The 27,468-nt window shown below is 38.7% G+C and overlaps 2 protein-coding genes across 3 annotated transcripts in view; both read left to right on the top strand.

Annotated features, from left to right (window-relative positions):
• The first annotated feature begins 5,763 nt into the window (after positions 1 to 5,763).
• On the top strand, positions 5,764 to 15,833 carry LOC139940078 (uncharacterized). Its single transcript, XM_071936314.1, has 4 exons — positions 5,764 to 6,122; positions 8,667 to 8,749; positions 10,743 to 10,822; positions 11,770 to 15,833. Exons 2-4 carry the CDS (start codon positions 8,739 to 8,741, stop codon positions 12,723 to 12,725), a joined length of 1,047 nt encoding a protein of 348 aa, XP_071792415.1. The 5' UTR covers positions 5,764 to 6,122; positions 8,667 to 8,738; the 3' UTR covers positions 12,726 to 15,833.
• A 697-nt stretch (positions 15,834 to 16,530) lies between these two features.
• LOC139939470 (protein henna-like) overlaps positions 16,531 to 27,468 on the top strand; it is a 29,971-nt gene continuing 19,033 nt past the window's right edge. For both annotated transcript variants that reach the window (XM_071935413.1, XM_071935415.1), the window contains exons 1-3: positions 16,531 to 16,762; positions 20,012 to 20,125; positions 25,062 to 25,239. In XM_071935413.1, coding sequence (XP_071791514.1) covers positions 16,700 to 16,762; positions 20,012 to 20,125; positions 25,062 to 25,239 — 355 coding nt within the window. In that variant the 5' untranslated portion in view covers positions 16,531 to 16,699. The remainder of the gene's footprint in view (positions 16,763 to 20,011; positions 20,126 to 25,061; positions 25,240 to 27,468) is intronic.

Consider the following 27,468-nt stretch of genomic DNA (forward strand, 5'->3'; position numbering starts at 1 on the left):
AAATTTACTTGGTAACGAGTATTGTGGAGCTGTTGATAGTATCAAACATTGTGAGAAACGGCTCCCTTTGAAGTAACGTAGTTTTAGTGAAAGAATTAGTTTTCCACCAATTTAATTTTGAGACCTCAGAACAAGATTTTGAGGCCTCAAAATCAATTATCTCAAAGCACACAACTTCGAGTAACAAGGATGTTTTTTCTTTCATTATTATCTCGCTATTTATCTCGCTATTTATTTTCACAGGTTTGTTGTTTTATGCATATGTTGAGATGCACCAATTGAGAAGACTGGTCTTTGACAATTACCAGTAGGGTCCAGTGTCTTTAAGAAATCGGTGAGTTGAGCCACCATAGTGGGTCACAGTTCAACTGCATTAATTATTATTTTCTTAAACTTTTGCTCAGTTGAACTGAGCAAAAGTTATACATAGGTGTCCCATGAACTCAGTTTACTGGACACAGTTTTTTTTCCAAAATGGGCTGTCCAAACACATGATGTCTGTAATCCATTCACTAAACGCATTCATGTAACTGTTTTACCATTACTGAGTGCAGACCTCTAAATATAAGACTGATGCTATGTTTGAGTGTCTACTAAACACAAACACATCCAAAGTATTAACCGTGTTTGTCACACAGCAGCCATGTAAGGGGTCGTCCACAATTTTCAAAATTATGAAAATAGTACGGAGAATACTTCCTCTTTAAGTAGACCTTCCAGCAAATTATCAATATTAACATATGCACATAATGTGATATGTGTATCAAATTAATTTTATACCCCCCCCCATAATAAACATCATTGCTTGCTAGATTCCAAAACTTTTTGTTTCCCAATGTTGATTATACAGTAGTAGAAGTGCTTTTAAACGCTTTCAAATTCACCCACGATGTGTCTCCCCCTCCCCCTCCCACCCCACCCCTTCTCACCTTTTGTTATCTTTGACTCTGAAAAATGTTGATAACGTTGACGGCCTTTAAAAGATCTTGGTACCTTTTTTAACACAAAACATAATGTCCACAGATTTACATTTAAATTACTCAGTTTGAAGATAATGGTAGTAGACAGCTTCCCTTAGTTTTGGAGAAATGAGAAAAACAATGTCACGAAAAATAACGTATTAACGTACATGTATTAACCAGTTACATGTTTGGTAAAAATATCAAAGTTGGTTAATATGTTTTTACATGCTAAAACTGAGACTAAAATAATTTAAATAATTAAAATAATTTTTGTGATATTGTTTTACTCATTTCTCAAAAACTACAGCACCTCAGCAAGTAATATTTTAAGGGAAGCTTTCTGCCATCATTATCTTCAAACTTGTTTTACTTTAATATAATTCTGTGGACATTGTGTTCTGTGTTACAAAAAGTACCCAGACCCTTTAACTGGTTTCGGATGAAGATACATCTTTGACTGGGCCTGACTGCTTTCCTTGCAAACGAAAGTCTGTTTCCAATATTGAGGCTGTGGCTTGACTATCATTGAAACAAGCCACAGCCACCAAATTTGAACGCCACTTCGTTTATTTATTTGTTTACCTTCGGTGGTCTTGAGAGGAAAACAATCAAGTTGGTTTTGGTGGTAAACATTCTGTCACAGAGTGTGGTGTTTTTGTAAAAAAAAATATTTCACATTTTTGTTTTTCCTTGTCCCGACCCCCCCCCCCCACGCCCACACTCTCAATTATACATCCTGCATCATCCACATGGGTTAGAAAGAAACCCAATATATGTAAATTTGAATGTTGCTTTTTTTGCAGAAGTCACACTTGAAACTAGTAAAAATCAGGAAACTGGGAAGATTTCAAGAGAAATTGACAGTCGCAACTGTTGAATATTAATTTTATTTTTTTTACTTGTCAAATTTAGAATTTGGAACAACTGAGTCTTTTATTTAAAGTTAAACTAGCCGTAGTTATTATGCTGATTTGTTTGTTGGTCTAATGTAACATCTTTGCCTATGTTTTTGTTTTATCTTTCAATCACAACCCAGCTTTGGTGTTAATCACTTTTTTGTTATTTTTTTCTTTTTGTGCACAGTCAGTTTTCTAGCCATGTACGTAAAACAGTGTGCAAAATAAAGGGTTTAAATTTCTACCTTGGGCATCCCCCATGATTTGCTTAATCTTTGAGGAAACGTCGTTGAAATGGTCTATGGTTGATTCAATAAAGTAATGGCATGTACACGACACAGGAGTTAGGATGTTTTGTTGGCAACCATATTGTAAGGGAAAGCTTGGGTCTCCACAAATCTTAGGTCTTCTCAATAAATGATGATTTGTTAGGATCAGATTCAGGACACTATTGGTAATTACTCAAAATAATTATTAGCATAAAACCTTACTTGGTAATGAGCAATGGAGAGCGGTTGATAGTGTAATACATTGTGAGAAACGGCTCCCTTTGAAGTAACTTAGTTTTCGAGAAAGAAGTAGTTTTCAACGAATTTGATTTTGAGACCTCGGAACTAAATTTTGGGGTCACGAAATCAAGCATCTGAAAGCACAACTTCTTGTGACAAGGGTGTTTTTTTCTTTCATGGTTATCTCGCAACTTCGATTACCAATTTAGCTCAAATTTTCACTGGTTTGTTATTTTATGCATATGTTGAGATACACCAAGTGAGAAGTCTGGTCTTTGACAACCACCAATAGTGTCCAGTGTCTGTAGAAGGTTTTTGCAATAGTACCTTAGTAGCGGCCATTTTGTAAGCTGACAAGTAGCGGCCATTTTGTAAGCTGACAAAACAGCATCGCATAGTGTTTATCACAACACACACCAACTTGTACTTTATGTTCATAAATACCTAAGACAGTTTATCCATTCTGATTGGTCGAGAGGGCATCACGAGGGGTTGTTTGAACCAGTAAAAAAGTGTTGAAACATGGGCGTGACACGCGAGCTTGCACCTGTGCCTATAAAAGACATTTTCTTTCATTCCTATTGGACGAGAGCAACGGCTGAAACAGTTGTGCCACATCACGCAATATGCGTGACGCGCACAGCATTCCCTTATAAGGAGTTGTTTTACCCAAGGGCCTTACCATTTCATAGCTGGAGGGGGTGTTGCGTTGAAAGAAATCATTGAACAATTAATTTATTTTTTGCATTTATTTTACTTTTTGACTGAAAAGTGTTTTTTTTTTACCGAAAAGGTATTTATTAATTGGAATCAAAGTGTGTTTAAAATGGGTTTTCAACTAGTGGTTTAAAGGATTTGGGTACTTTTTCAAAATGTCCATAGATTTACATTAAACTTACAGAATTTGAAGATAATGATAGTGGAAAGCTTCCCTTCAAATATTACTCACTGAGGTGGTGTAGTTTTTGAGAAATGAGTAAAACAATGTCATGAAAATACGTTTGTAAATGCTTTAAATAATTTTCATGACATTGTTTTACTCATTTCCCTAAAAACTACAGCACCTCAGCACGTAATATTTTCAGGGAAGCTTTCTGCTATCATTATCTTCAAACTGTGTAAGTTTAGTGTAAATCTGTGGACATTGTGTTTTTTTGTCCTACAAAAGTTACATACACCCTTTATCGGCCGATACATGAATATTCACCCTGCTGTAATAAATCAGAATAAAGGAAACCTGTGGGTGTAGCTACCCAGGAAGAGCTGTTCATTGGCTCTGACGTGGTCGACCGGCCGACGTACCTCCAAAACCTATATGAACACTACTAGGTTTGACGGGCTCACCCGGGTCAGCCCCCAGTGCCCTGCTTGTGGGGTGGGTCACTTGGGGGTGTCATGCATGAGGTGCATGCCGTCACCACGAGAGGGCGAGTGTTTCTGTCAAGTCCGCATTAGTGATCATTCGTTTTGCACGTTCAAAGCACCGTCGCACGTCCAGATCTTGCCAATGCCCAATCACAAGCTGGATACTGAAGGCGTCACCCTACTCGGACCGTTGTCTTTGTTAAACGCTATACATATTCATGTATACGTTATTCAATAGAGGCAGGAGAGCTGATGGAGGCATGTGTAAGCCCCAGGAAAATTCTCTTATTGTCTGCTCCTTGTAAAGCATGCAGGTAGCGGACAATCACCCACAAGACAGTGTAGTGTTAGCATTCATTATTAAGGAAAGATTTACTAAGAATTGCTGTTGTCAACTAGTGCCCAGCCAAATTTAACCAAAGGAAACAGCGAAAAGGGGAACATTTTGTAATTATTTTTAAGTACCCTCCTAAACTATTTTGCAAAAAAATGTATGTTAAGAAGGGGCTGGGTGAAGTATGTTGGGTGTCACTGTGGCCGAATAACATAAGGATTTATTTTTAACTGTTAAAGCTGATACACCAGCGTCCTTACTTACTGTTATTATGTGCAAACACAAAAACACCATATTCATATCACTCAGATGTTGGATTGAATCTCCAAAATCCAGTAGTGATCACTCAAAGTAGGGTCTAAAAAGAGAAGAAAAAAGGAATATAATTTTGTAAGTGACCAACTAATCTTATTTGAATGTGAACAGCAGTCCTGAACATCATTACAGATGAACGTTATCTTATTTGAATGTGAACAGCAGTCCTGAATATCATTACAGATGAACGTAATCTTATTTGAATGTGAACAGCAGTCCTGAATATCATTACAGATGAACGTAATCTTATTTGAATGTGAACAGCAGTCCTGAATATCATTACAGACGAACGTAATCTTATTTGAATGTGAACAGCAGTCCTGAATATCATTACAGATGAACGTTATCTTATTTGAATGTGAACAGCAGTCCTGAATACATTACAGATGAACGTAATCTTATTTGAATGTGAACAGCAGTCCTGAATATCATTACAGATGAACGTAATCTTATTTGAATGTGAACAGTCGACCTGAATATCATCACAGACGAACGTAATCTTATTTGAATGTGAACAGCAGACCTTCTCTTTACAAGTTGAGCACACCTACATTGTTAGGATCCAACTGCCCAACCAAAGGGACTTGCACATGTTGGATTGAGCTCACAAGTAGTGGTATTATACTGTATAGGCTATTGTTGCATGTTTTTTACACACCCTGCTTGCTTAGCAATGAATGCTAACATCACCTTGTGAGTGAATGTCCGCTACCTGCATGCTTTACAAGGAGCAGACAATAAGAGAATTTTCCTGGGGCTTACACACATGCCTCCAGCTCTCCTGCTCTATTGAATAACATGAATATGTATAGCGTTTAACAAAGACAACGGTCCGAGTAGGGTGGAGCCTTCAGTATCGAGCTTGTGATTGGGCATTGGCAAGATCTGGACGTGCGACGGTGCTTTGAACGTGTAAAACGAATGATCACTAATAGAACTTGACTGCGTATCTCTATGGGTGCGTTCGATTAGCTTCCCCGGGTCGATCCCGGTGTGTAGCGTTTTCTTTTTCCAGGACGAACGTGTGCAAAAAATTACCCACGTTCGTCCTGAGAAAAAAAACCGCCACACACCGGGGTCGACCCAGGGAAGCTAAACGAACGCACCCAAAGTGAAATGACTGAGGTCAAAGGTGAATCTACACGCCGGTTTTGGATGCCGCCGGTCTCTTGCGTAGAGGCTATGAAAAGCTTGGCGTTGCGGTCTCACACACAAGTGTCCACCACAAATTCCCTTAGAATTCGACAATGATCCTCGTCTGCCATTGTTCAATTTCTGTCACTTTGATTTGGAAGGAATGTCGTCAAGAAGTAAATGCAAATACTTCCTGGGCTCTCCTCTACGTAGACTGGGCCCCTGCCTTTATACCTCGAAGTGTGACGTCAGAGGTTCAGGCTACGTAGAGGATCAGCCCTTTTCACACGAGAGCCAAAGACCAACGTCCCTTGTTGTGGGCGCCAGTTGTCTGTCTCAAAGGTTGTTTGCGATTTCGTGACCAACATTCACACGATCACGCACATTGCGTTCCCGACGTCCCTGACAGAGTGTGCCAGATAATGGGGCATGGGGTCTTTAGTACAAAACCAGTCAAGCCTTTCAAACTGCCTATCTGGTAGTATCATATATACACTGCAGATCCGCGTCTTGTCTTGTCATAATACAACAAGGAAATGTATGGACTCGAATGACTTTAAGATCTGAGTAGCAGTACTACAACAACTGATCGGAACACAACAAGGAGGTAAGATAGAGGCTTAAAGACACTGGACACTATTGGTAATTGTCAAAGACCACTTGCTGTATCTCAACATATATGCATAAAATAACACACCTGTGAAAATTTGAGCTCGATTGGTCGTCGGAGTTGCCAAAACGATGAAAGAAAAGAAAAACACTTGTTACACCAATTTATTCCTCCATGGTTACACGAAGCTGTGTGCTTTCAGATGCTTGATTTCGAAACCTCTAATTCTAAACGGAAAAGTTTCCGTATGGCGCCACCACTTTTTCATTCGAAATAAAATAATATAGTATCTATCTAATTTATCTGATTGATATATCCTTTTTGTAAAAATGAGTGAAAAGGTGGTGGCGCCATACGGAAAGTTATCCGAGCTGTTTCTCACAATGTTTTATATTATAACTGATATTCTGCCTTTTCATTGGTTTATAGCGCGTCACATGATATGTCTTAATTTTACTAGACGACGGCCGTGTGATAGTGCATCGGTTTGCCGTGACTATCACACGGCGTGCAGTACCCATACGTCCGTTGCGTGTACGAGGATGATAAATTACTAGTCTGTAACCAAATTGTTTCGTCTCAACAACCATACCCAAATTATTCACGTACAGTGTATGATGTGACTTGGGTACGAAGTGACTTGGGTACGAAGTGACTTGGGTATTAAAGATATATGACGTTGATTTCGAGAAATTAGAAACTAGAAGACGTCAGAATTAGATTTTGAGTTCCCGAAATCAAGCATCTGAATTCTAAAAGCACACTTCGTGTCACCATGGTGTGACGAGGGTGTTTTTTCTTCCATGGCCATCTATAGCAACTTTGACGATCCAATTGAATTCAAATTTTTACAGGTTTGTTATTTTGTGCAAATTTATGGTGAGATACACCACGTGAGAATCTTTGACAATTACCAAAAAGGGGACTCTATTATTCATGTACATGTAATATAGCAATATAGAGTCCAAAATAGATGTAAATAAAAAAAATTCAATGCCGACAAGACAAGAGTATTCAGTTAAGAAGGTACAAACGGTAATTTTACTCTTAATTTAATGCACTTGGTTGTTGTACCGTAATGCTACTCTCACTCTTGGGCGAATATTCTTGCGAATATGACTATTTGAAATTCGTGGTGAATTCGCCCAAAATTTGTGAATTGATGGTGAATATTTTCACGTTCGCCCTCGGTCACCCTCGACCTGTCCGTACCAATATGTTACGAATTTGTACGAATGCTTAAAGTCACCTGGAAATATAATTTTGTTTTCTTTCAAACATAACATTATATGCTTACGAACAATAAAACAATTTTTTTAGTAATTGTTTGTCACGATTTATATGTTTTAAAAATATATAAAGTTGTTTGGGGGGGCTGACTCCGCCTACCCCTTTTGTGACGTCAATCGAGGCAGACTTTGCCTGCAATGCGTATAGTAAACACACATGCAAAGTACATGTACGTCCAAGTCGTGAGTTGGTACATTTCAAAAAGTGTTTTTCTGCATTTTTTTTTTTTTGAAACGTACAAACTCACGATTTGGTCCGTACATGTACATTGCAATTGTGTTCACTCTACGCATTACAGGCAAAGTCTGCCTCGATTGAAGTCACGAACAGCGCCCTCTCGGGTCGGGGTCTACTCTTAAATTTGTAGATAACATAAGAACTGATTTTTTAAAACCTTAGTTAACTGTTTATTCACATTCCACTCATCAAAACACATATATTAGTGACAAAAGCTTTATTTTGAAAAAATACCAATTCCAGGTGACTTTAACAATGCTAGCCAGTGATTGTCAATGCCTTAATGCCTTGTCAAGCGTTGGTAAGCGTTCGTCATATTGTAAAGGAGAGGTCAAGGGACGACCGAGGGGTGACCAAGATGAAAATATTCACCACCCAATCGCAATTGTTTGGCGAATTCACCGCGAATGTAAACAAATTTATTCGCAAGAATTTATTCATAATCGCAGGAATATTCGCCACATTTTGATTGAGTGATCTTCGAAAAGAGGTGGAGAATGACTAGTGAACGTTCCGAAATTGTTACCAACGCTTACGAAACACGGCGAATGTTGCGAAGTTTGAGCGATTGTCAAATAACTCCATTCGTAAGCCCATTCGCTAGCATATTTTCCCTAGTGTGAGAGTAGCATAAGTTTTTGTTGTTGCATAGAAAAACTTGTTGTACTGGGGAAGTATGATCATTGATGATGTCGTTCTAATGCGAGAACAACGCAGTTTTACACAACTTCGTATCTTGGTAGTTTTTCATCTGTTTAAAAGAAGAAGAAGAAAAAAAAGGACAGTTAAACAATATTGTATTGATAAATAAAATGTCCCACTGCGAAGTGAGAGATCCCTCGCTCCAAAAGAAATCCACTGATCCTTTGCGAAGGAGATGTCTTTTTGGAATAAAATTGCAATTTTTTGTGAACAGTGACTACGTTTTACTACATTTTGAAACATGGAGGCAAAGTGAGAAAACATTACTTTTCTGATATTATTGCCCTTTTTATTGATGTTTTGTCCACACAGTTCAGAATCGAAAAAGCTGGTGTAATTCGTGTTTCGATTGCGGAGACTGACAAACCAGGCTGAAAGAGAACAATGAAGAGAAGGTAAAACTTTCTTGGTGATTAAACATTTTTCGTGTACAAAGCAAAAACTTAGGCGCTATGATTGAGTGATACCATTGAATCCAGAAAGGTGTATTGGGATATGAATACACGACCACAGAGCAATATGTTAGGTTTTACAGTGTGATGTAGTCTAGTCCTCGAGCCTATTATAGTCTTGGGTGCCTGTTATCAGATCCAGCTCTTAATTCAACTTTTCATCTGGACCAGCATGCACCATGATATCCCCTCCTCACTCCAAGCACTCTAATTTCAGGCACTGGACACTATTGGTAATTACTCAAAATAGTTCAATTAGCAATGGAGAGCTGCTGATAATATAAAGTGTTGTGAGAAACGGCTCCCTCTGACAGTAACATAGTTTTTGAGAAAGGGGTAATTTCTCACTAAAAAAAAAACCCAAAAACCTATAATAAATAATAATAATAACATAAAATTTATAAGGCGCGCAGTATCTGGAATAGATCCATTCAAAGGCGCCGGAAGCTAGTCAGCTGTCAAATTAAACAGATGAGACTTGAGGTTGTGTTTGAAAGTAGAAAGATCAGGTGTGGCCCTCAGTTCGTCTGGCAAGGAATTCCAGAGACGCGGTGCGCAGCTGGAAAAGGCGCGGTCTCCGTAACTTGCCAGACGAGTTTTGGGAACATATAGTATGTGTGATGATGATGATGATCTAAGGCCTGGTCTGATGTTACGTTGCTGTAGAAGATGTGTAATGTAGCAAGGTGCTAACCCATGGAGGGCCTTGAATGTGAGAAGCAAGATTTTGAATTGTATTCTATGTATAACAGGAAGAAGCAACAACTAATGCCAAAAATGTTTTTTTTTTTTCGTTATTCTCTTAAAATTTTGATGACCAATTGAGCCCAAATTTTCACAGTTTTTTTATGCATACTTTTTATGTTGGGATACACATAAGGAGAACACTGGTCTTTGACATATATCAAATGTGCCCAGTGCCTATAATTGTTCACGCTGGACTTATCATCAAGAAATACTTTCAAAAACGTTGCCAATGTGGCTATAGGGGGGGGGGGCACAATCACAAGAAGCCCGCACAACGATTATTTTTAAAATAATCGTTGTGCGTGCGTCTTGTGATGTGTCTTTAAAAAGCAATGGACACATTTCAATTGGTAATTGTCAAAGACCAGTCATCTTACTTGGTGTATCTCTACATTGCACAAAAACAAACCTGTGAAAATTTGAACTTAATTATTGGTCGTCGAGGTTGCGAGATGATAATGGAAGAAAAAACACTCTGTCACACGAAGTTGTCTGCTTTCAGATGCTTGATTTCGGAACCTCGAAATCTAATTCTGATGTATCTATAAATCAAATTCAAATATAGTGGAAAATTACTTCTTTCTCCAAAACTGCATTCCTTCAGAGGGAGCCGTGTCTCCCAATGTTTTATACTGTCAACAGTGCTCTCCATTGCTTATTACCAAGAAACTATTGAACTTAAATCCGTACAGTTTTGGGCTTGATGACATTTTTGGGGTGTTAAGTTGAATTGTCTACTTAGAGACCAAATGTAAGTAGTTGTGTGATGTAGTAGACCACTGAAAAGCAGAATTTAGAGCATCATCCCACGGTCTATATCCAGTATAGTCTAGATTTCAACTCGCCAGTAAATCATACCGTTAGAGGGCGCGCTTTAGCGATTTACAACTGAGCGTAAAGTACACTATCCAATATCGAGCACTATCGTCTTTAGGCCAAGTCTACTAGTTGCTCGCCAGTTAGTCTCGATTTCAAGCTCTCCAGTAAATCATACCTTAAGAGGGCGCGCTTAAGTGATTTACGACTGAGCGAAATACACTATCCATCGTCTTGTGCCACACCGGGTCTGATCCACTTTTTGGGGATCTATAGTGTAAAAACCCTCGTCCCGTGGGATTAAAATTGCCGGATCAGATCCGGGGTTCTGGAACATCAACGTAAAAATCAAATAAACTGTTTCTCTTTGCAGAATGTTCAGATCGAGGTGGTGGACGTATTGTACGGTCACAATGATCATTAGTGTAGTGAATTTCATTGGCGTATGCAAATGTAAGTACAAATAATTATGGACACAATATTACAAAATTTAAATAGCATGTGAAATGTGAACATCATTTTGTTTGGGTAAAATTCACTGAGATAAATTTAAATATGAGAATAAAAGGTAGCGACCAGTTCTTAAACTGCCGTTTAAAGCCGGCATGGTTGTGGCCGTGTGATAAAGGCCCGAGCCGAATGGAGGGCATTTACCGCATGGGCACGACCCTGCAAGGTTTTAAACGACAGTTTAAAGAACGAGTCATAGTAGTTTTTTTACTACTCTTTTATTCCCATTCATAAATGTCTTTTTGGTTAAAGGCGTAATAAAGTATGAAACTCTGTAAAACTTATCCGTTTTCCTATCGTCGTTGAGCTCGGTACATGTGTTGCAGTTTTATGACTGAGACAGTGTTCGGATATGCATTATTGCGCGTTTGGTATAGCAGTATGAACCTAAGCGTATCCGAAAACAAACGGTTGTAAACAGCTCCAGCTGATAATTGTCCGTTTAAACACCCACACGTGACGCGCTCTCCACCAATAGGAATAGCGAAACTGAGGTATTAATGAATGATGAATAAAACGTGCTGAGTTTGTCGAGTACAAAGTCTGCAAAGAATTATTCAATAACCGACAACTACATTATATATAGCCCGATTGCGCACTCTTGTGTTTTTGAGAGGGACTGAAAGACACTCTAAAACGCTGCAAAACAGTATCCGTTTTCTACGACGTGTATGAGCTCTTTACTATCCTTATAATATCCGTACTAGCTAACGTGTGTGCAATAATATTCGCGGATAGCTTCACGTGAACACACAAAGTGTCGACATATCAGTATCTGTCATGTGTATCCGTAAACTTGCGAAAACGTACAAATTCTCATATTATTATTCATTCCTAAAGATGTTACCAATTATTTGACCATCTTTTCCTATTATCTTCCCCTCTTTCAGTTTCCAATTTCTGTGAGTTTTCTTCGGTTCAAGATAAGCCAAAGCATCTGCATGGATTCAAGAAAGATGTCAAAATTGATGCGAATATCAATCAGAACGTTACTAGAGAGGTTCATGTGAATCTATCCATTGATCTTAAGGGTAAAATCTTACCGGTGACACACATTCTAGACCCCGCTGCTCAAAATGCTTCCATATCAAAGGAGAGTATACTAATCCCGCCTTGCACTTTGGGTGATGTGCAAAAAAGGAAGAAAACAGTTGTCTTGACAACGACAAACGCAGCTTTTATCGACTTTGCTGATAATTTTTTGGAAAGCGTTAGGCTAACGAAGACATGTCCTAACATCACCATAATTGCAGAAGATGATTTAACATCTCAACACTATGAGAAGAGAATTGGAGCAGGACTTCACATCTTAAAGACAAACTCCGGCAAGACATCCTCAGGGAGACTACAGTTCGACTCCGAAGACTACAGGAAATTTGTGAACAAACGCCCGTCCTACATCTTATCATTTTTGGAGAAAGGTTACAATGTCTTATTCACTGATGTAGATATGTTCTGGTTGAAAGATCCTTTTCCATTTTTCGACGGTGATTTTGATATGGCCTTGGCAAGAGATTCTTCTAGGTATTTCTGCGCCGGTTTCGTCTATTACAAATCAACTAAAACCACAATCAAATTCTTAAAAGTTTGGATCGATTTCATGAAGTCAGACCCTAAGCTTACTCCCGACCAGGAAGTCATGAGTGAATTTCTCAACAACAAAAAAGTACCAGGGTTGAAACTGAAGATCTTAAGTTCAGATAATTTTCCAAACGGTGCACTTTTCTTCAATGACAAAAAACAGCAGACGAAAAACAAAGATGTCGTGGTTGTGCATAACAATTTTATTAAGGGACATGACGTTAAAATCGAAAGGTTTAAAAGGGTCAACATGTGGCTTGTATAGGTTGGGGATAGTCTCCTAGGTATCACCTTCGTCTACGCAGTTCTGATCAAGGTAGTACATTTCGGAGAGCATTAGTTGCCGGTTTAAGCGTCAACAAAATGTGTTTCAGAAATTTTGAAACTAATTTTGGTTTTGGTCTGAATTAGTCTGTGTCATTGTTTTGCTAGTACAACTTTGAAATTTTGGTTGATTCGAAACAATAATTCCAATTTTCTGCTAGTAGACATTTTGAAATTTGCAATAGAACGAAGGATAGAATCCAAAAGCAATAAATAAGCAATGGCAAGCTTCATCATACTCCTGGATAGATATTTGTGGATGAGCCCAACTCTATGTCAGGTTCAATGATTTTGTTTTATTCGTCTTGTACAAAGCTGGGTGCGACTTGAACTACATGTATAGTATTTCTAAAGGCGAGAGCTTCCAGTTGATTTGTGAAGATCTGGAAAATGACAATACCCAATAAGTTGCGTGTATATCGCCTGGCCTCGATGGCCTTACTAGAGTAGTACGAAGCGGACTTCCGTAGATGCATTTTGTTGAGCTCGTTTTGTTAAAGCCATTGGACACTTTCGGTAAACAGTATTGTCCAAGGCCCACACTTCGTGTATCACAACTTATATATAAAATAACAAACCTGTGAAAATTTAGGCTCAATCGGTCATCGGAATCGGGAGAAAACAACGGGAAAACCCACCCTTGTTTCCGCACGTTTCGCCGTGTCATGACATGAGTTTAAAATAAATCCGTAATTCTCGATTTCGAGAATTGATATTGTTTTAATGTTTTCTCACAAAGTAGAGCATTTCATGGAATAAGATTTCAAGAGAAGTCTTTGAACTTTACCTTCTGTAAACCCTGTAAGTTATTTGTAAATCTGTGAAATTTTAATTTTGTTTCTGTACCGAAAGTGTGCAATGGCTTTAAAACATAGAAGTTCAGCTTTGTTAATGTACGAGTTTAACGGTCTTATTAGGATAACAATCTCAAAAACTGAGCTCTCCTCTCCCAATATTTTGACATAGTTTTGTTTCCCCATTCTCATTTTACTTTTCTCTTGGTGGTCAGCAAATGCACTATTATTATTACTACATGAATGTACTTATCATTATTATTATTGGTTTTATTATTGTTTGTAGTTATTAATATTTTTCTCTTCATTTTTGTCTTCATCATTTCTGTCTTTGTTTTAGTTTTCTGTCCGTACATTCTTGTTCATGTTTATATATGTATGTTTTACTAAGGCATTTCGCCACAAGCTCAGGCATCTCGCCACAAGCTCAGGCTTCTAGGTGATGCATCTGTTTCAGACACATTCTGCTTCCTCTTAATATATACGATCCATGTTTGTTGCAATGCTCCCACGCATGCCTACATGGGTCACATAATCATCGACCAATATGGGCCCCATATGGGGCCACCCATTTGTGCCCATGCGGACACTGTAGGTCTAACGGGGATTCATATACCCAGTGGGCACACGACGACTTTAAGACGTCTTATAGACGTAAATTGACGTCAAATTAACGTAATTTACGTCTATAAGATGTCTTAAAGTCGTTGTGTGCCCACTGGGATAATGGGGCCCATACTGGGTAAAGCCCAGATGTCCATAATGATCACATGGGTCAACATAAATGGCCCCATTGGCCTCCACCGATTCCTGCAACTTAGATTCATATGGGCCCATAAAGGTTGGCCCATAATAACCTAAGTGAGGGGCCCATCTGTGGCATAAAAATCTCAGTACAATTTTATTTATTATTCCGTGGCCTAGAAATGGGCAATACATGGGATTCATATGACATGTGGGCTAATGTGTGAAGTGGGGTGGCGCATAATGGGGGCCCATGGGCCAGCCTGAACAACTTTCAAGTACGCCTACAGAAATCATTTAATTTTAATATAAAGCTGTTTTCTACCTGAGCATCAGCTTCAGGTTTATTTCCATACCATTTGTACACATGCACACTGTAAGGGAATACTAATTATAGAACTTAATTACAGTATGGTGAGGTCGCAGACAGATGTGTTGTTTATTGATTGAATAATTTAATTTAAATTCACCTGGAAATAGATTTGTTTTTCCTTTCAAACATAAGAGTATATGCTTACGAACAATAAAACAGTTTTTTTAGTAATTGTTTGTCACGATTTATATGTTTAAAAAATATATAAAGTTGTTTGGGGGCTGACTCCGCCTACCCCTTTTGTGACGTCAATTGAGGCAGACTTTGCCTGCAATGCGTATAGTAAACACACGTGCAAAGTACATGTACGTCCAAGTCGTGAGTTGGTACACTTCAAAAAGTGTTTTTCTGCATTCAGCAGCAATACACCTGGTCGGCATTGCCGGAAAAAAAACAATTTTTTTTTGAAACGTACAAACTCACGATTTGGTCCGTACATGTACTTTGCAATTGTGTTTACTCTACGCATTACAGGCAAAGTCTGCCTCGATTGACGTCACGAACAGCGCCCTCTCGGGTCGGGGTCTACTCTTAAATTTGTAAATAACATAAGAACTGATTTTTAAAAACCTTAGTTAACTGTTTATTCACATTCCACTCATCAAAACACATATATTAGTGACAAAAGCTTTATTTTGAAAAAATACCACTTCCAGGTGACTTTAATAATCATACACTGATAAGTCAAGAAAAACAGTTTAAGAGAAAAATAACCATAACTTTACAATTAAATATTAATATTGAGTCATATGGCAATTTAAGTAAAAGTTCATACAGCTCCTACAGTTATCGTTAACTATATTAAGAAGAAGTTGTTTTTTTGTAGTACTTTTACAAACTCTAATTGCAGTTATTTGTCATGAAGATCGAATTTTATTACTTAGGAGAGGTCCCTGATATCTTACAGTTGAAAGGTGGAGAGTTGTCCTAACTTTACTTAACATAACAGCATCGTTCTCTCGCTCCGACATCTTGTACATAGTTCATTCCTAAATATTTTTTGTTAATTGTGTGCATTAAATATTAATTTTGTATACGTGTGTGCGGCACCATGTTTGGGGCTACATTTAGGTCCGGGCTACATTTTAGGGCTCGGGCTACATTATGGTGCCGCACATACGTGTGCTTTTGATTTTGTTACCGTTCTATTCTCATAATATTGAATCATTTCCAAAAAAGAGTATGGAATAAACGTTCTATGAACTGAATTGAACTAATGAGTCAAGTCTAAATGAAAAAACTACATAGGTACATCAAACAACAGTATCCAGCAGTCAGTTATGTGAATACTTCTCCATATTATTTACATGACTTATAATATTTAATTTCAGGAACCGACGTCTTTGCAATCAAGGTTAACACGTTTTTCGTGTTTATCTCAATGAAAAAACAGTACTTTAGTATCCTGTATCAAAATAATTTAATTGCAAATGGGCTCCCCCAGTGGTCTTACACATTGGTAGTCTAGTCGTCATTGTCTTTTCATACCTCCAAAGTTTATGGTAGATTTCTGTCGCATAGCACTATTTATATAAAACTCTTACGCCGGTTGCTAGCTTTTCAAGACCAAAATTGCGTCAACTATTTTTATATCGCAGTTACTTACAAAAAACACTTTGACCATTAGTGATCGGTAGTTGAACTTTCAACGTCGTATCTAATCTCCAAGATTTTGATTCAACCACCGAAAAACTGTGGGCCGCGCTTGCTGCCCGACCCGACCGGCGGTTGAGCCAGGCTGGTTTAATTCATTGATGTTGCAGCAGAGACGCATGTGAAGTGCGCCCTCTTTAATCCCTCGGAAAGAGAGGGACCATCTCGACTTTTCTTACGCAGTTGCCTGTCGTCGATGTCCACCTTCCAGAACCCAAAAATACATCTCAGATCTGTGAGTCGATTTGCAACTTGATTTTTGCAGCTGAAAACAGGCTTATTACATAGGGTTGATTGGTAGTCTTTAAGTCTTCTTCTGTCTTCCGTAAGAGAACATTTGAAGGGCGAAACATGGATGCTTCGGTGGCAAAGAAACGGCGTATGGAGTCCAGCAACGGCAGTGGAACCGAGAAAGTAAGCACACAAATCCGTTTGTTGTCGTCAATCAATGACCACTCTCAAACTTATTGTTGTAATTTAAAACCTGCCACATTAAATAATCTGTCTTCCTGGTCGGTTCATCGGTTTCATCACAGAGAAAGGACCCTATTCCCACATCTGTTGTCCTTTGTCTATTGTGCCGTATTATACTGTAATCTGGCAATGGTATCCAGATCCTCACTTGTCCAGTTTTTGAGGACCAAACCAAAAGGTTTTTGATGATTTTTTTTTCGGGGGCAATGTTTTTGTATACTACTAGTACTAAGGCCCCAACATTATGACACATTTTGGTACCTTTTGGAAATGCCTAAAGTACAAAAACTGTTGTGCATTTACAAGTGCAACTAACCAGTGGAGCCTTACATTTTCTAAGTTTTGGTCAAAGGAGAGGAGACTCTTTGCTTGGCAAGTCGGTGGCATGCCAAACAAAAAAGGATAACATTCCGTATGGCGCCACCACTTTTTCACTCATTTTTACAAAAAGGGATATATCAATCAGGTAAATTAGATACTATATTATTTTATTTCGAATGAAAAAGTGGTGGCGCCATACGGAAACTTTTCCACAAAAAACATTGTATTGTATTTCTTAAGGTAGGTTAGGGACTGTTACAGTGTTAATATTTACATCGTGGGCAGAGGAGAGGTAAGATATTCGCCTTGATTTTAAGGTACACCTTGAATACAGGACGCCCTACGATATTGTTCATTTATTTAATTAATATTTGTTTTTAATATTAGTAATTTTCTTCTTTTTTTGGGGGGGGGGGGAGGGGGAGGTGAGGGAAAACATTGGTGGTAGGGTTAGCCTATACTCCAAGAACTATGAGGTTCGTTAATAGCTATCGTCTCCACTAACTAGCGGAACAAACCTCACAGACATGTTCTAGAGTAGGAGAGTAGCTCCCCTTGTTTATTAAAACATCTGATTCCATAGAGGTCCTTGCTCTATGCTGATTCTGAACATCATTATGTCTTTTACATGATTGCCCATCCATGCCATACTATTACTACACTCTACACAATACAGGTTTTTAATTGAATGGCTGCTGTACTACATTGTATACTGCCTTCTGTTCTGCTATAGAGCAAGCATATAGAACAAGGACCAGATAAGACTGGCAATACATACATGTAACAACGATAATATTTACATAAAATGGGTGTGTGTCGAGTGTGGCCTTTATAGAGGATTGTGATTGGTTAGTCTCAATGCTAATTATCATAATGCAATGTCAGGCTGTAATAGTGCACAGCAAGGGTGTTTGTGTACAGTACTGTACATGCTGCCTTCTACACACTCAAGCACAATTTGTTTTAAAGACAGATGACACTATTGGTAATTGTCAAAGACTAGTCTTCTCACTTGGTGTATCTGCATAAAATAACAAACCTGTGCAAATTTGAGCTCAATTTTTGGATAAATTGTATAAAATACTTTTGTGCACTGACAGATTGAGCTTCAAGATTACACAGATTTTCATTGTAGGCCCTACAACAAGTACACAAGTTTGTATGTAATTAAGAACAGTGGCATTATGGACACAAACAAAGAGTGAACCATTCATTGTTTAAACTATATACTACTAGTCTACTTACGTGCATGTTTGTGTACTAGACCTATGGATGTTTTTATGGGGAATAAAAATAATAAATAAATACCAGCACATTTAAAGCCATTATACACTTTCGGTAAACAGTATTGTCCAAGTCCCACACTTCGTGTATCACAACTTATATATAAAATAACAATCCTGTGGAAATTTAGGCTCAATCGGACATCGGAGTCGGGAGAAAATAACGGGAAAACCCACTCCTGTTTTCGCGCGTTTCGCCGTGTCATGACATGTGTTTATAACAAATCCGTAATTCTCATTAATGAGAATTTATATTGTTTTACCGTTTTCTCAAAAAATAAAGCATTTCATGGACTAATATTTCAAGAGAAGTCTTTCACCATTACCTTCTGTAAACCCTGTAAATTATTTGTAAATCTGTGAACTTTTTTTTTTTTTTCTGTACCGAAAGGGTCCAATGGCTTTAAAAGAGAATCTGTGGGTATCAATATGTATTTAATTAGGATGGAAACTTTGCATGGTTGAAATATGATAGTAAGGTTTGCGGTAACACATGTAATGATAATCTCTAATTTTATGGGGTGCTGATCTGAAAAGAAACGTTTTTTGTTCGATCAGTAGCCTATCTCTGATGGATTGAATAAACGTCGATTTGAAACCTACGGTTCTTTTCAGAACCACCCCAACTCAAACCGTTAGAGATACATTATGGTGTTACCGCAAACCTGACTATAATGTTGATTGCTTCTTTACAAAAACAAAAGGAGAGAAGAGAATTTTCATAAATTCATATTTAGTTTGTCTTGGGCCTACATTTGGAAAAGGCTATTTCAGATAGGGCCTAGATAAGATTTCTCTGGGGGAATCTTTCTGAGTGAGCTAAAATTCCCTTTCTATGTTGAGTGGTGTCCTCTGCCAACGATGTCACCACAGAAGTGTCCCCATATCATGGTTATACATAAGAACTAGAGGGCGCACTGGTCTATATACACGGCCCGGCATGCGCGCATGCGGCCATTTTGTAAGTTGACAAAACAGCATCGCATAGCATGTTATAATCAACACACCTGGCGTATAGTTTCACATTCAACGCGCTTACAATGTTCATCTTACAAAATGGCGCACGTGTCTCCTTGCAGTCCCATTTTGTGCACGCAGCATCACCAGTGCGCCCTCTACTTGTTATTTATGCCCCTGATCTACCTGTCCTTGTAGAAATTTCATCTGTTGTCAAAAACCCAGTCCCTTCAGAGATGTCCACATAGGACACTTGAAACTTTCTTCTTTCAAATGCAATACAAATCCTGTGCAGGCACGTATGCTTCGTTTTTGAAAGTGCAAGGGCACCAAATTGTAAATTTCTACTGGGGCATTTCAAGGGCACCAAGACAATGACCAGGGGGCATGGAGGCAATCGCCTATGTTGCCTCCGTGAAGTATTGGGCCCTTCCTGTGGTGTTCATTCTAGAAATGAGAAGAAAAAAAACAAATAATACAAACTAATAAATAATATTAAAAATAAAATAAATAAATAAATAAGATAAAAATACATTATAAAAAAACGTTAAATAAAAAAAAATAATAAATAAATAATCAAAATAAAATAAATGATAAAGTTAGGAAATTTTTGTTTTTGATTGATTAGGATTCTGACCAGACGAGCTATGTGGAAACGACCAGCGAGAGTGGCAAGACGTCACTCATGTTTGGCCTGAAGGAGGAGGTTGGGACACTTGCTCGCACACTCAAGCTGTTTGAGGTATGTTTTTGAGGAGAGCTTGCTGCGGTCAATGCGTCGTATTTTTGACCGTGCAAGGGCGCTCTAAATAGTATTTGTATCACTTCCGGGGTATACACGGAAAAGTGTAAACTAATGATCCACACAAACATGCCTCAAAATTGCGTGGTTTTCCTTTGACATTGCGAACTAACACAGCCGGTCATTTTATGGACTAAAAAAACTTGACTCCACTAAATGGTGCCGTGTTAATATTCACGATGTATAAGGAAAACCATGCAATTTCGAGGCATATTTGTGTGGTTCATTATCTTCTACTTTTAAAACATCTTTTTAACCGTATGCATTTGATAACGAACGGTTTAAAACTCTTTTCATAGACCAACACACCCGATCCAAGGCCTGGGCCCAATTTCATACAGCCTGTAAGCACAAAAATTTGCTTAGCATGTAATTTCTTCCTTGATGAAAACAAAATTACCAACCAAATTTCCATTTGTTGCATATTGCTTGATATTCAGCTGTGGTTTACAATCCTAAAAGTCACATGGCAATTTGGTTGGTAATCCTGTTTTTATCAAGGAAGAAATTTCATGCTACATGTAAGCAAATTTTTGTGCTTACAGGCTTTATGAAATTGGGTCGTGGTGGGCTGCTTTATACAGACAGCGTGGTAAGGCCTTGTGCACCCCTCTCCTCACTATCGCAAGCCATGCTGACACACACACCATGGAGCTACAGGGGTCGAATCTAAGTGTATTTCCATGGTAGTCAGCAGGGCTAGTATTCAAGAGTTTTTAGTAGCCCTGATGAGATTTTGGTAGCCCGAAAGGCACATTATGTCTCGCGTCACGGCTCAAACTTTACAATACACCATAGTTCAGTTCTTTATTGCTTGTGATGATGATTTTTGCATTATTTTTCCACTAGCCTGTTGGGCTATCAAACTGGAAAAATCAGTAGCCCGGCTGTAAATCTGGTAGTCCCGGGCTAGCAGGCTAGTGGCAATTTCGACCCCTGAGCTATAAAATGGTAGCTCCATCCACACACCTCCGTGTGTATAAAATACACCTGCAACCGTGGACCTGTACTTTTGTCCCTCTTTTGTTTTTACTCAAACTTTTTTGCGGCACCTCCCATTGGTTTTGTAAACGTTTTCCAACTGTAGACCTTTCCCGAACCGTGGACCCTTAAGGTCCCCGGTTTGAATGTATGACAGTCGGGCACACATGGTCACTAAAGGAACATGTTGCCTTGATCGGTCGAGTTGGTCTTTGAAAAGAGTTTTGTGACCGTTTTTTTATAAAATGCATATGTTTGGAAAGATGATGTAAAAGTAGAATACAATGATCTACACAAATATGCTTCGAAATGGCGTGGTTTTCTTTTTACCTCGTCCAATAACACGGTCGGCCATTGTTGGGTGTCAAAATTTTGACTCCCATAAATGGCCGACCGTGATAGTTCGCGACGTAAAAAGAAAACCATGCAATTTTGAGTGATACTTGTGTGGATCATTATATTCTACTTTTAAAGCATCTTTCTAACCATAAAATACATTTCATACCAAATGGTTTCAAAACGCTTTTTATAGACCAAGTCGTCCGATCCAAGGCAACGTGTTCCTTTAATGCTTCTCATTCTACAACCCTGGATAGCTCTGCGCATGGTACACTGTACATGTATCATACATGTCATGCATTACATTGTAAATGAGCATTGCAGACCTCTTGCATTGCTTGCGCAGAAATGTGACACCAGTGAGAATGCAAAAAGAAAGGTTAATGGCCAGACGTTTCGACCCTAGCAGAGTCTTACTCGAAGGCTACGTAAATGAGAACATAAACATGAACAGGTAACTAAGTGAAATATAAGCAGTGAAGAATGCTCTACTGCAGTCATGATCAAGGTCATCTGCTGATCAAGGTCATCTGCTGATTTGGCTGTTTTCACAGTGTTGTTTTTCAATTTGTCAGCCAGACAAGTGTACCTGTCGTTTCAGTAGTCTGAACGAATTTTCACAAGCCAATGTGTAGGGCCTCTATAGAATTTCTAATAACATGTTTTTTTTCCCACCCATGAGCTTCCGTGTGAAACCATGTAACACAAAACCACATAAAATAAGTAATAGGGAATTGCAAAGCACGAAGTTCTTGTTCAACTTTAAGGAAATAACTGTTTTTGTAGTTTTTGTAGAATTATTTTGAACTAGTGATTCTGATCTGACTGCTGTTTTTTTAAAGTAAAATTCAACCTTTGATCTGCACTAAGCGTTCGCACTTTTTTTTTTTTAACTGGGAGAATAAAATATTTCTGGCCCCAGCTGACTCCAAAGTCCCCTGAAAGTGTTTTGAACTGACAATGACAGCTGGTGTTGTCTTGGTGTGAGCTGGCAGCCACAAAGGTCGAACTCTTGGCAAACCATCAGCAAAAATTTAGGCTATGTTGTCAATGAATTTTGTTTGTGTTGGAAATGTTGTTTGTTAGATGTTACTTAGCTGTTAGTGTTTTACGCAAATGTTGTAAAACACATCTACCCACCCCCCCCCACCCCAGACCAAGTTTTATTTTAAGGGGGCATTCACAGAATAATCAATGTGTAAAATAAAATTAGTCATTGGGACTAATATGCAATGTGTTGATTGCGCGCTTACTTGCTAATTCTACCTACATTTGTATGTTTAACTACATAATATGGAGAGCTATAAAAACGATCCATGATTGCACACAGTACATGTAGGTTTATTGCAGGACATCACACTACGTATGCAAATACAAGGTGTCATTGGCAGGTTATCATTGTACTGGTAGTCTTTAAATTTAATTAAGGATGCATTACTGTACAATGTATTATGTACAACTTAACCCCGAGAGTGCATGCACTGTGATCCCTTGGAATATAGTCATACCTGTACACCAAATTTACTGCAAAATTTTAACTTCTCTAGAACTGAACATTTTCTAGACAAGGATTAGAATGCTGCCTCATCCATGTATGGAACCTAAACATCACGGGTTGTGGTGCATGTCGCAGCAGTTCAATCAATTTGCTCCCTGTCGGAAGGCAGGGTACAGAAAAAGGGTTCAATTTCACCATGGAGGAAGGAAGAGAAGGAGCTCGAACAAAGGGACTTCAAAAGCCGAACCCGTGGTACTGCAACCGTTTAACGACACCTCGTAATTGCCCACATACCTTATACAAACAATGGGCGACCTGGAGTATGTGAGTTTGCGCATGTGCACTTGGTTCTTCGCTTAACTATGGTGTCGTATGTTGTATGGACATACTAAAGAAAAAAACAACTTTTTTGAGACCTGATAAAATGTGTGGACACTTTCGCCCACCAAATCGAAAAACACAATTGAATACCAACCACCCTCGTGTGCTAATACCCAAATTTTGAACCACCGCTAGTGACAGGAAAGTTGCAAAAAATGTAAAAATATGCTATGATATTTCCATGTAAACACCACAAATGGTAAATGAAAACTTGTTTATTCACAATTCTTGTCTGCAATGATTCAACTTTACACGAAGGCAACGGTGCAGAGCGGCGGTACCGCACGTTCTGTATAAAGAGATTTAATCGCTCTCACTAATTGGAGAGGTCTCCGTTCTTTTTCCACTGGTCAGACAGGGGCATTGTCGGGGTATTCTTTTGTTATTCTGCGGTTTTGCGGGTCGTTCGAGCTCCTTCTCTTCCTTCCTCCATGATTTCACGAAGCTTGTTTATAAAACTACAACATAAGCAGCAAGCAATTTTGCTTACCAGACTAAGGTTACCTACCAAAATGCCATGTAATAATAAATAAATGTAGTAAATAAGTTCACATCTTTTTCAAAATAATATTGGTTTGAATCATGGTGAAAGGATGTGCTTTAAGAAATGTGTGTTGTGCAATTTATTAATTTTCCCTTTGCAGTGCATGTTGCCTACAAGTTGTCCATGTAGCATGTCTAGCAAGGCTGTGAGTCAACCAAGGGCTGATTTTATAAAAACTTAAAGAGCTGCAAATCACTCCTGCCGATTGCTTTTTAAAGGCAGAGAGTGGACACAATTACTCAAAACAATTATTAGCATACATAACCTTTCTTGGTGACGAGTAATGGGGAGAGGTTGATGGTATAAAACATTGTGAGAAACGGCTCCCTCTGAAGTGACATATTTTTCGAGAAAGAAGTAGTTTTCCACAAATTTAATTATGAGACCTCAGATTTAGAACTTGAGGTCTCGAAATCAACCATCTAAACGCACACAACTTTGTGTGACAAGGGTGGTTTTTCATTCATTATTATCTCGCAACTTCGATGACCGATTGAGCTAAAATTTTCACAGGTTGGTTATTTTATGCATACGTTGAGATACACCAACTGTGAAGGCTAGTCTTTGACAATTACCAATAGTGTCCACTGCCTTTAAAGCAAACTGTGATGTCACACAATATGAAGAGCTGTAAACACTCTTAATCTGTTAATTGCTTTTAAAAGCAAAATGTGATGTCACAAAACAACTAGTACTGCGTATTAAGATTATTCTTGGTTGCTTTTGAAAATCCAACACTTTCTAAAGAGCTTTTTTTTTTTATCAGTAACCATTAGTGGAATGGCCTTTTTGCATTCATACACTGCACATTAAAAAGAAAATAACACACAATTGTAAAATGCGCCAAATTGAAACTGCATGTTGGGTTTTAGAACTAAATATTAAGTCAAGTCTTTTCCATGATTTAAATGACAAGGAAACTAGAATAAACAAAAGTAAAAAAATATTGAACAATTTATGTATTTAGTTTGCATGATTTCAGAAGAATTTTGTTTTATGTGTGTTTTTCAATCTGTTGAGCTGAGCACAAATAAGCAGGATACAGCTACATAAAACGGTGAGTAAGGAATTGTATTTTTGCTGGTACCCTTTCAAAATTTTGAAATTCAATTTATTTAATTGTTATTTGGCAGGAACACAATATCAACTTGTCCCAGATAGAGTCCCGCCCGTCCAAGCGTAACCCTGGCAACTATGAGTTCTTCGTCCTCTGTGAGGAGTCGACAGAGAAGTTGGACAGCATCATCGCCAAGCTGCAGGAGAAGGCAGTGTACGTGCACATCATGTCACGTGCTCAGAAAGAAAACTCTAGTAAGATCTCAATATATTGTGTTCACATCATCATTTTAACCACCCACTTTTAAAACAAAACAAAATCCCCAAATAATGAGGAAAAGTAATGAATGAATGCAAACAACCTTCCACCCCATAAGGCCTTTTCACACTACCTCCATTTCGAACCGAATTGAAACCTACCCGGGTCCTCTCCGGTTCAGCCTCGCTGCTTTTCGACACAGATCAGAGATGAGCAACATTCACTCTGATCTTTAAGTGAACCGGCTAATGCGTGAACCATTTAACGAAAAATGCAATTTCAATCCGAATTGAGATTTTCAATCCCTGGTCCCTGCCAGGGTTGATTTCAATCCGGCTAGAGGATGCTACCCGGATAGGAAGTCGGATTTGTACAGTGCGAGCAGGTGAAACAGGGTAAACAATATCTCCGGTTCGGAACCGGTTCCGACCCTGAGATTTTGGACAGTGTGAAAAGGCCTACATATGTCTAATTACATAACCCGAAAAACCACAATTTGAGACACACACACTCTTATCTAGAGATTAAAGGAACACGTTGCCTTGGATAGGACGAGTTGGTCAAAACAAAAGCGTTTGTAACCGTTTTTTATAAAATGCATATGGTTGGAAAGATGTTTTAAAAGTAGAATACAATGATCCACACAAGTTTGCCTCGAAATTGCGTGGTTTTCCTTCTACTGTGCGAACTAACATGGTCGGCCATTTATGGGAGTCAAAATTTTGACCCCCATAAATGGCCGACGTGTTAGTCAACGAGGTAAAAGGAAAACCACGCAATTTCGAGGCATGTTTGTGTGGATCATTGTATTCTACTTTTACAACATCTTTCTACCCATATGCATTTTATAAAAAACGGTTACAAACGCTTTTCAAAGACCAACTCGACCGATCCAAGGCATTGTGTTCCTTTAAAGCAATGGCCCATAAGGTGTTTCATTTGATGAAGTAAACTGAAGAAGAACCAGACCATGTTATGATTGAGCTATTTTCTCTCAGTGAGATAAGGTTCCATACATGGGGCAGCATTCCAATCCGTGTCTAGAAAATGTTCAGTTTTAGAGAAGTTAAAAACTTGATATAGCTGTTGCCAACGTGGAATTCATACTTTCTTGATGGAAATTTTGTCCAAGTTCCATCCCGCATGGGGAGATATCATTGCATGCGTCTATAGTACTCCCCCCCCCCCAATCCAAAAAGCCTCCCAAAAACTTTCTCCAGGGATACGATTTTACACAGCACAAAGACTCATGTAAAGTTCATTAAAAATCTACCCCTTTGTAAAATCGAACCCCTGGTCCTGCCTGAGCTTTTAGATACAATGTACTCAGTAACTGTGGAGCCTAAACAAACCCTTTCTTGTGAAGATGATCAGAGCATACTGATCCAAACCTTCAGTGCCAAATTTCATGGCTCTGCTTACCGTAAGCATAGAATCGGCGCTTACTGAAGGAGGGAATTCTGTGCTAACGGCAAGCGTATTACACGGGTTATCGGCTAATTTTGGCTTCTGCACGTGTGTACTCAACATTAATAGGCATTCTACGCTTAAAAGGCTAGCGCAGAAATTCGGCGCTTGCACGTAAGCGTGGAATCGTGATCGTAAGCGCAGAATGCGGCAGTAAGCAGAGCCATAAAATTGGGCCCAGTTCTTTTTAGAACTACTACAACCCATGAGTTTGTTAAACGCTACCCATAGTTTCTGGATTGTTTTCCTATGCTGCATACCTCATCCAACCAACCCCTATACACATTGCATGGCAAACCAAGCTTAGAGTCCACTGCTAGGTGTTTAAAATACCCATTTGTCTTCTGATGGATTCAAGATACTTCCAGTTCCTCAGTCCTAAATCTAAAGATTATAGTTTTATTTAAATCAAAAAAATATCATAGAATCAGTCCCCAATTCCATTGAGCTGCTTCAGTACAGAATGTTGCTCACGGACAAATAAATTATGCTTAGTACAATTTGTAGAATAAGGTTACCAGCTAAAGAACCCATTAATTTTGCGAAACTGAAAATTTTATAGCAGAATCAGGATGGCCCAATGGTGTCTTGCCACGCCTTCCACCTCTGGGGACCCCGGTTCGAATCCTACATGGGGGCACTACATGTATGTGGATTGGGTTTTTCAGTCCTTACCTGAGTTTGCGGGTTTCCCTGGAGCAATTCTCTGGGGTTTTCCTCCCACTTCTAAAACTGAAATTTCTTCATTGTCTTCTCAC

Source organism: Asterias amurensis, chromosome 7 (assembly GCF_032118995.1).
Source record: "Asterias amurensis chromosome 7, ASM3211899v1".
Lineage (NCBI taxonomy): Eukaryota > Metazoa > Echinodermata > Asteroidea > Forcipulatida > Asteriidae > Asterias > Asterias amurensis.

Bases quoted from the DNA above. Each gene is read 5' to 3' on its own strand.
- LOC139940078 (XM_071936314.1), top strand. The intron at 10,823-11,769 runs GTAAGTACAAAT...CCCCTCTTTCAG, and splicing joins TTTCATTGGCGTATGCAAAT to TTTCCAATTTCTGTGAGTTT.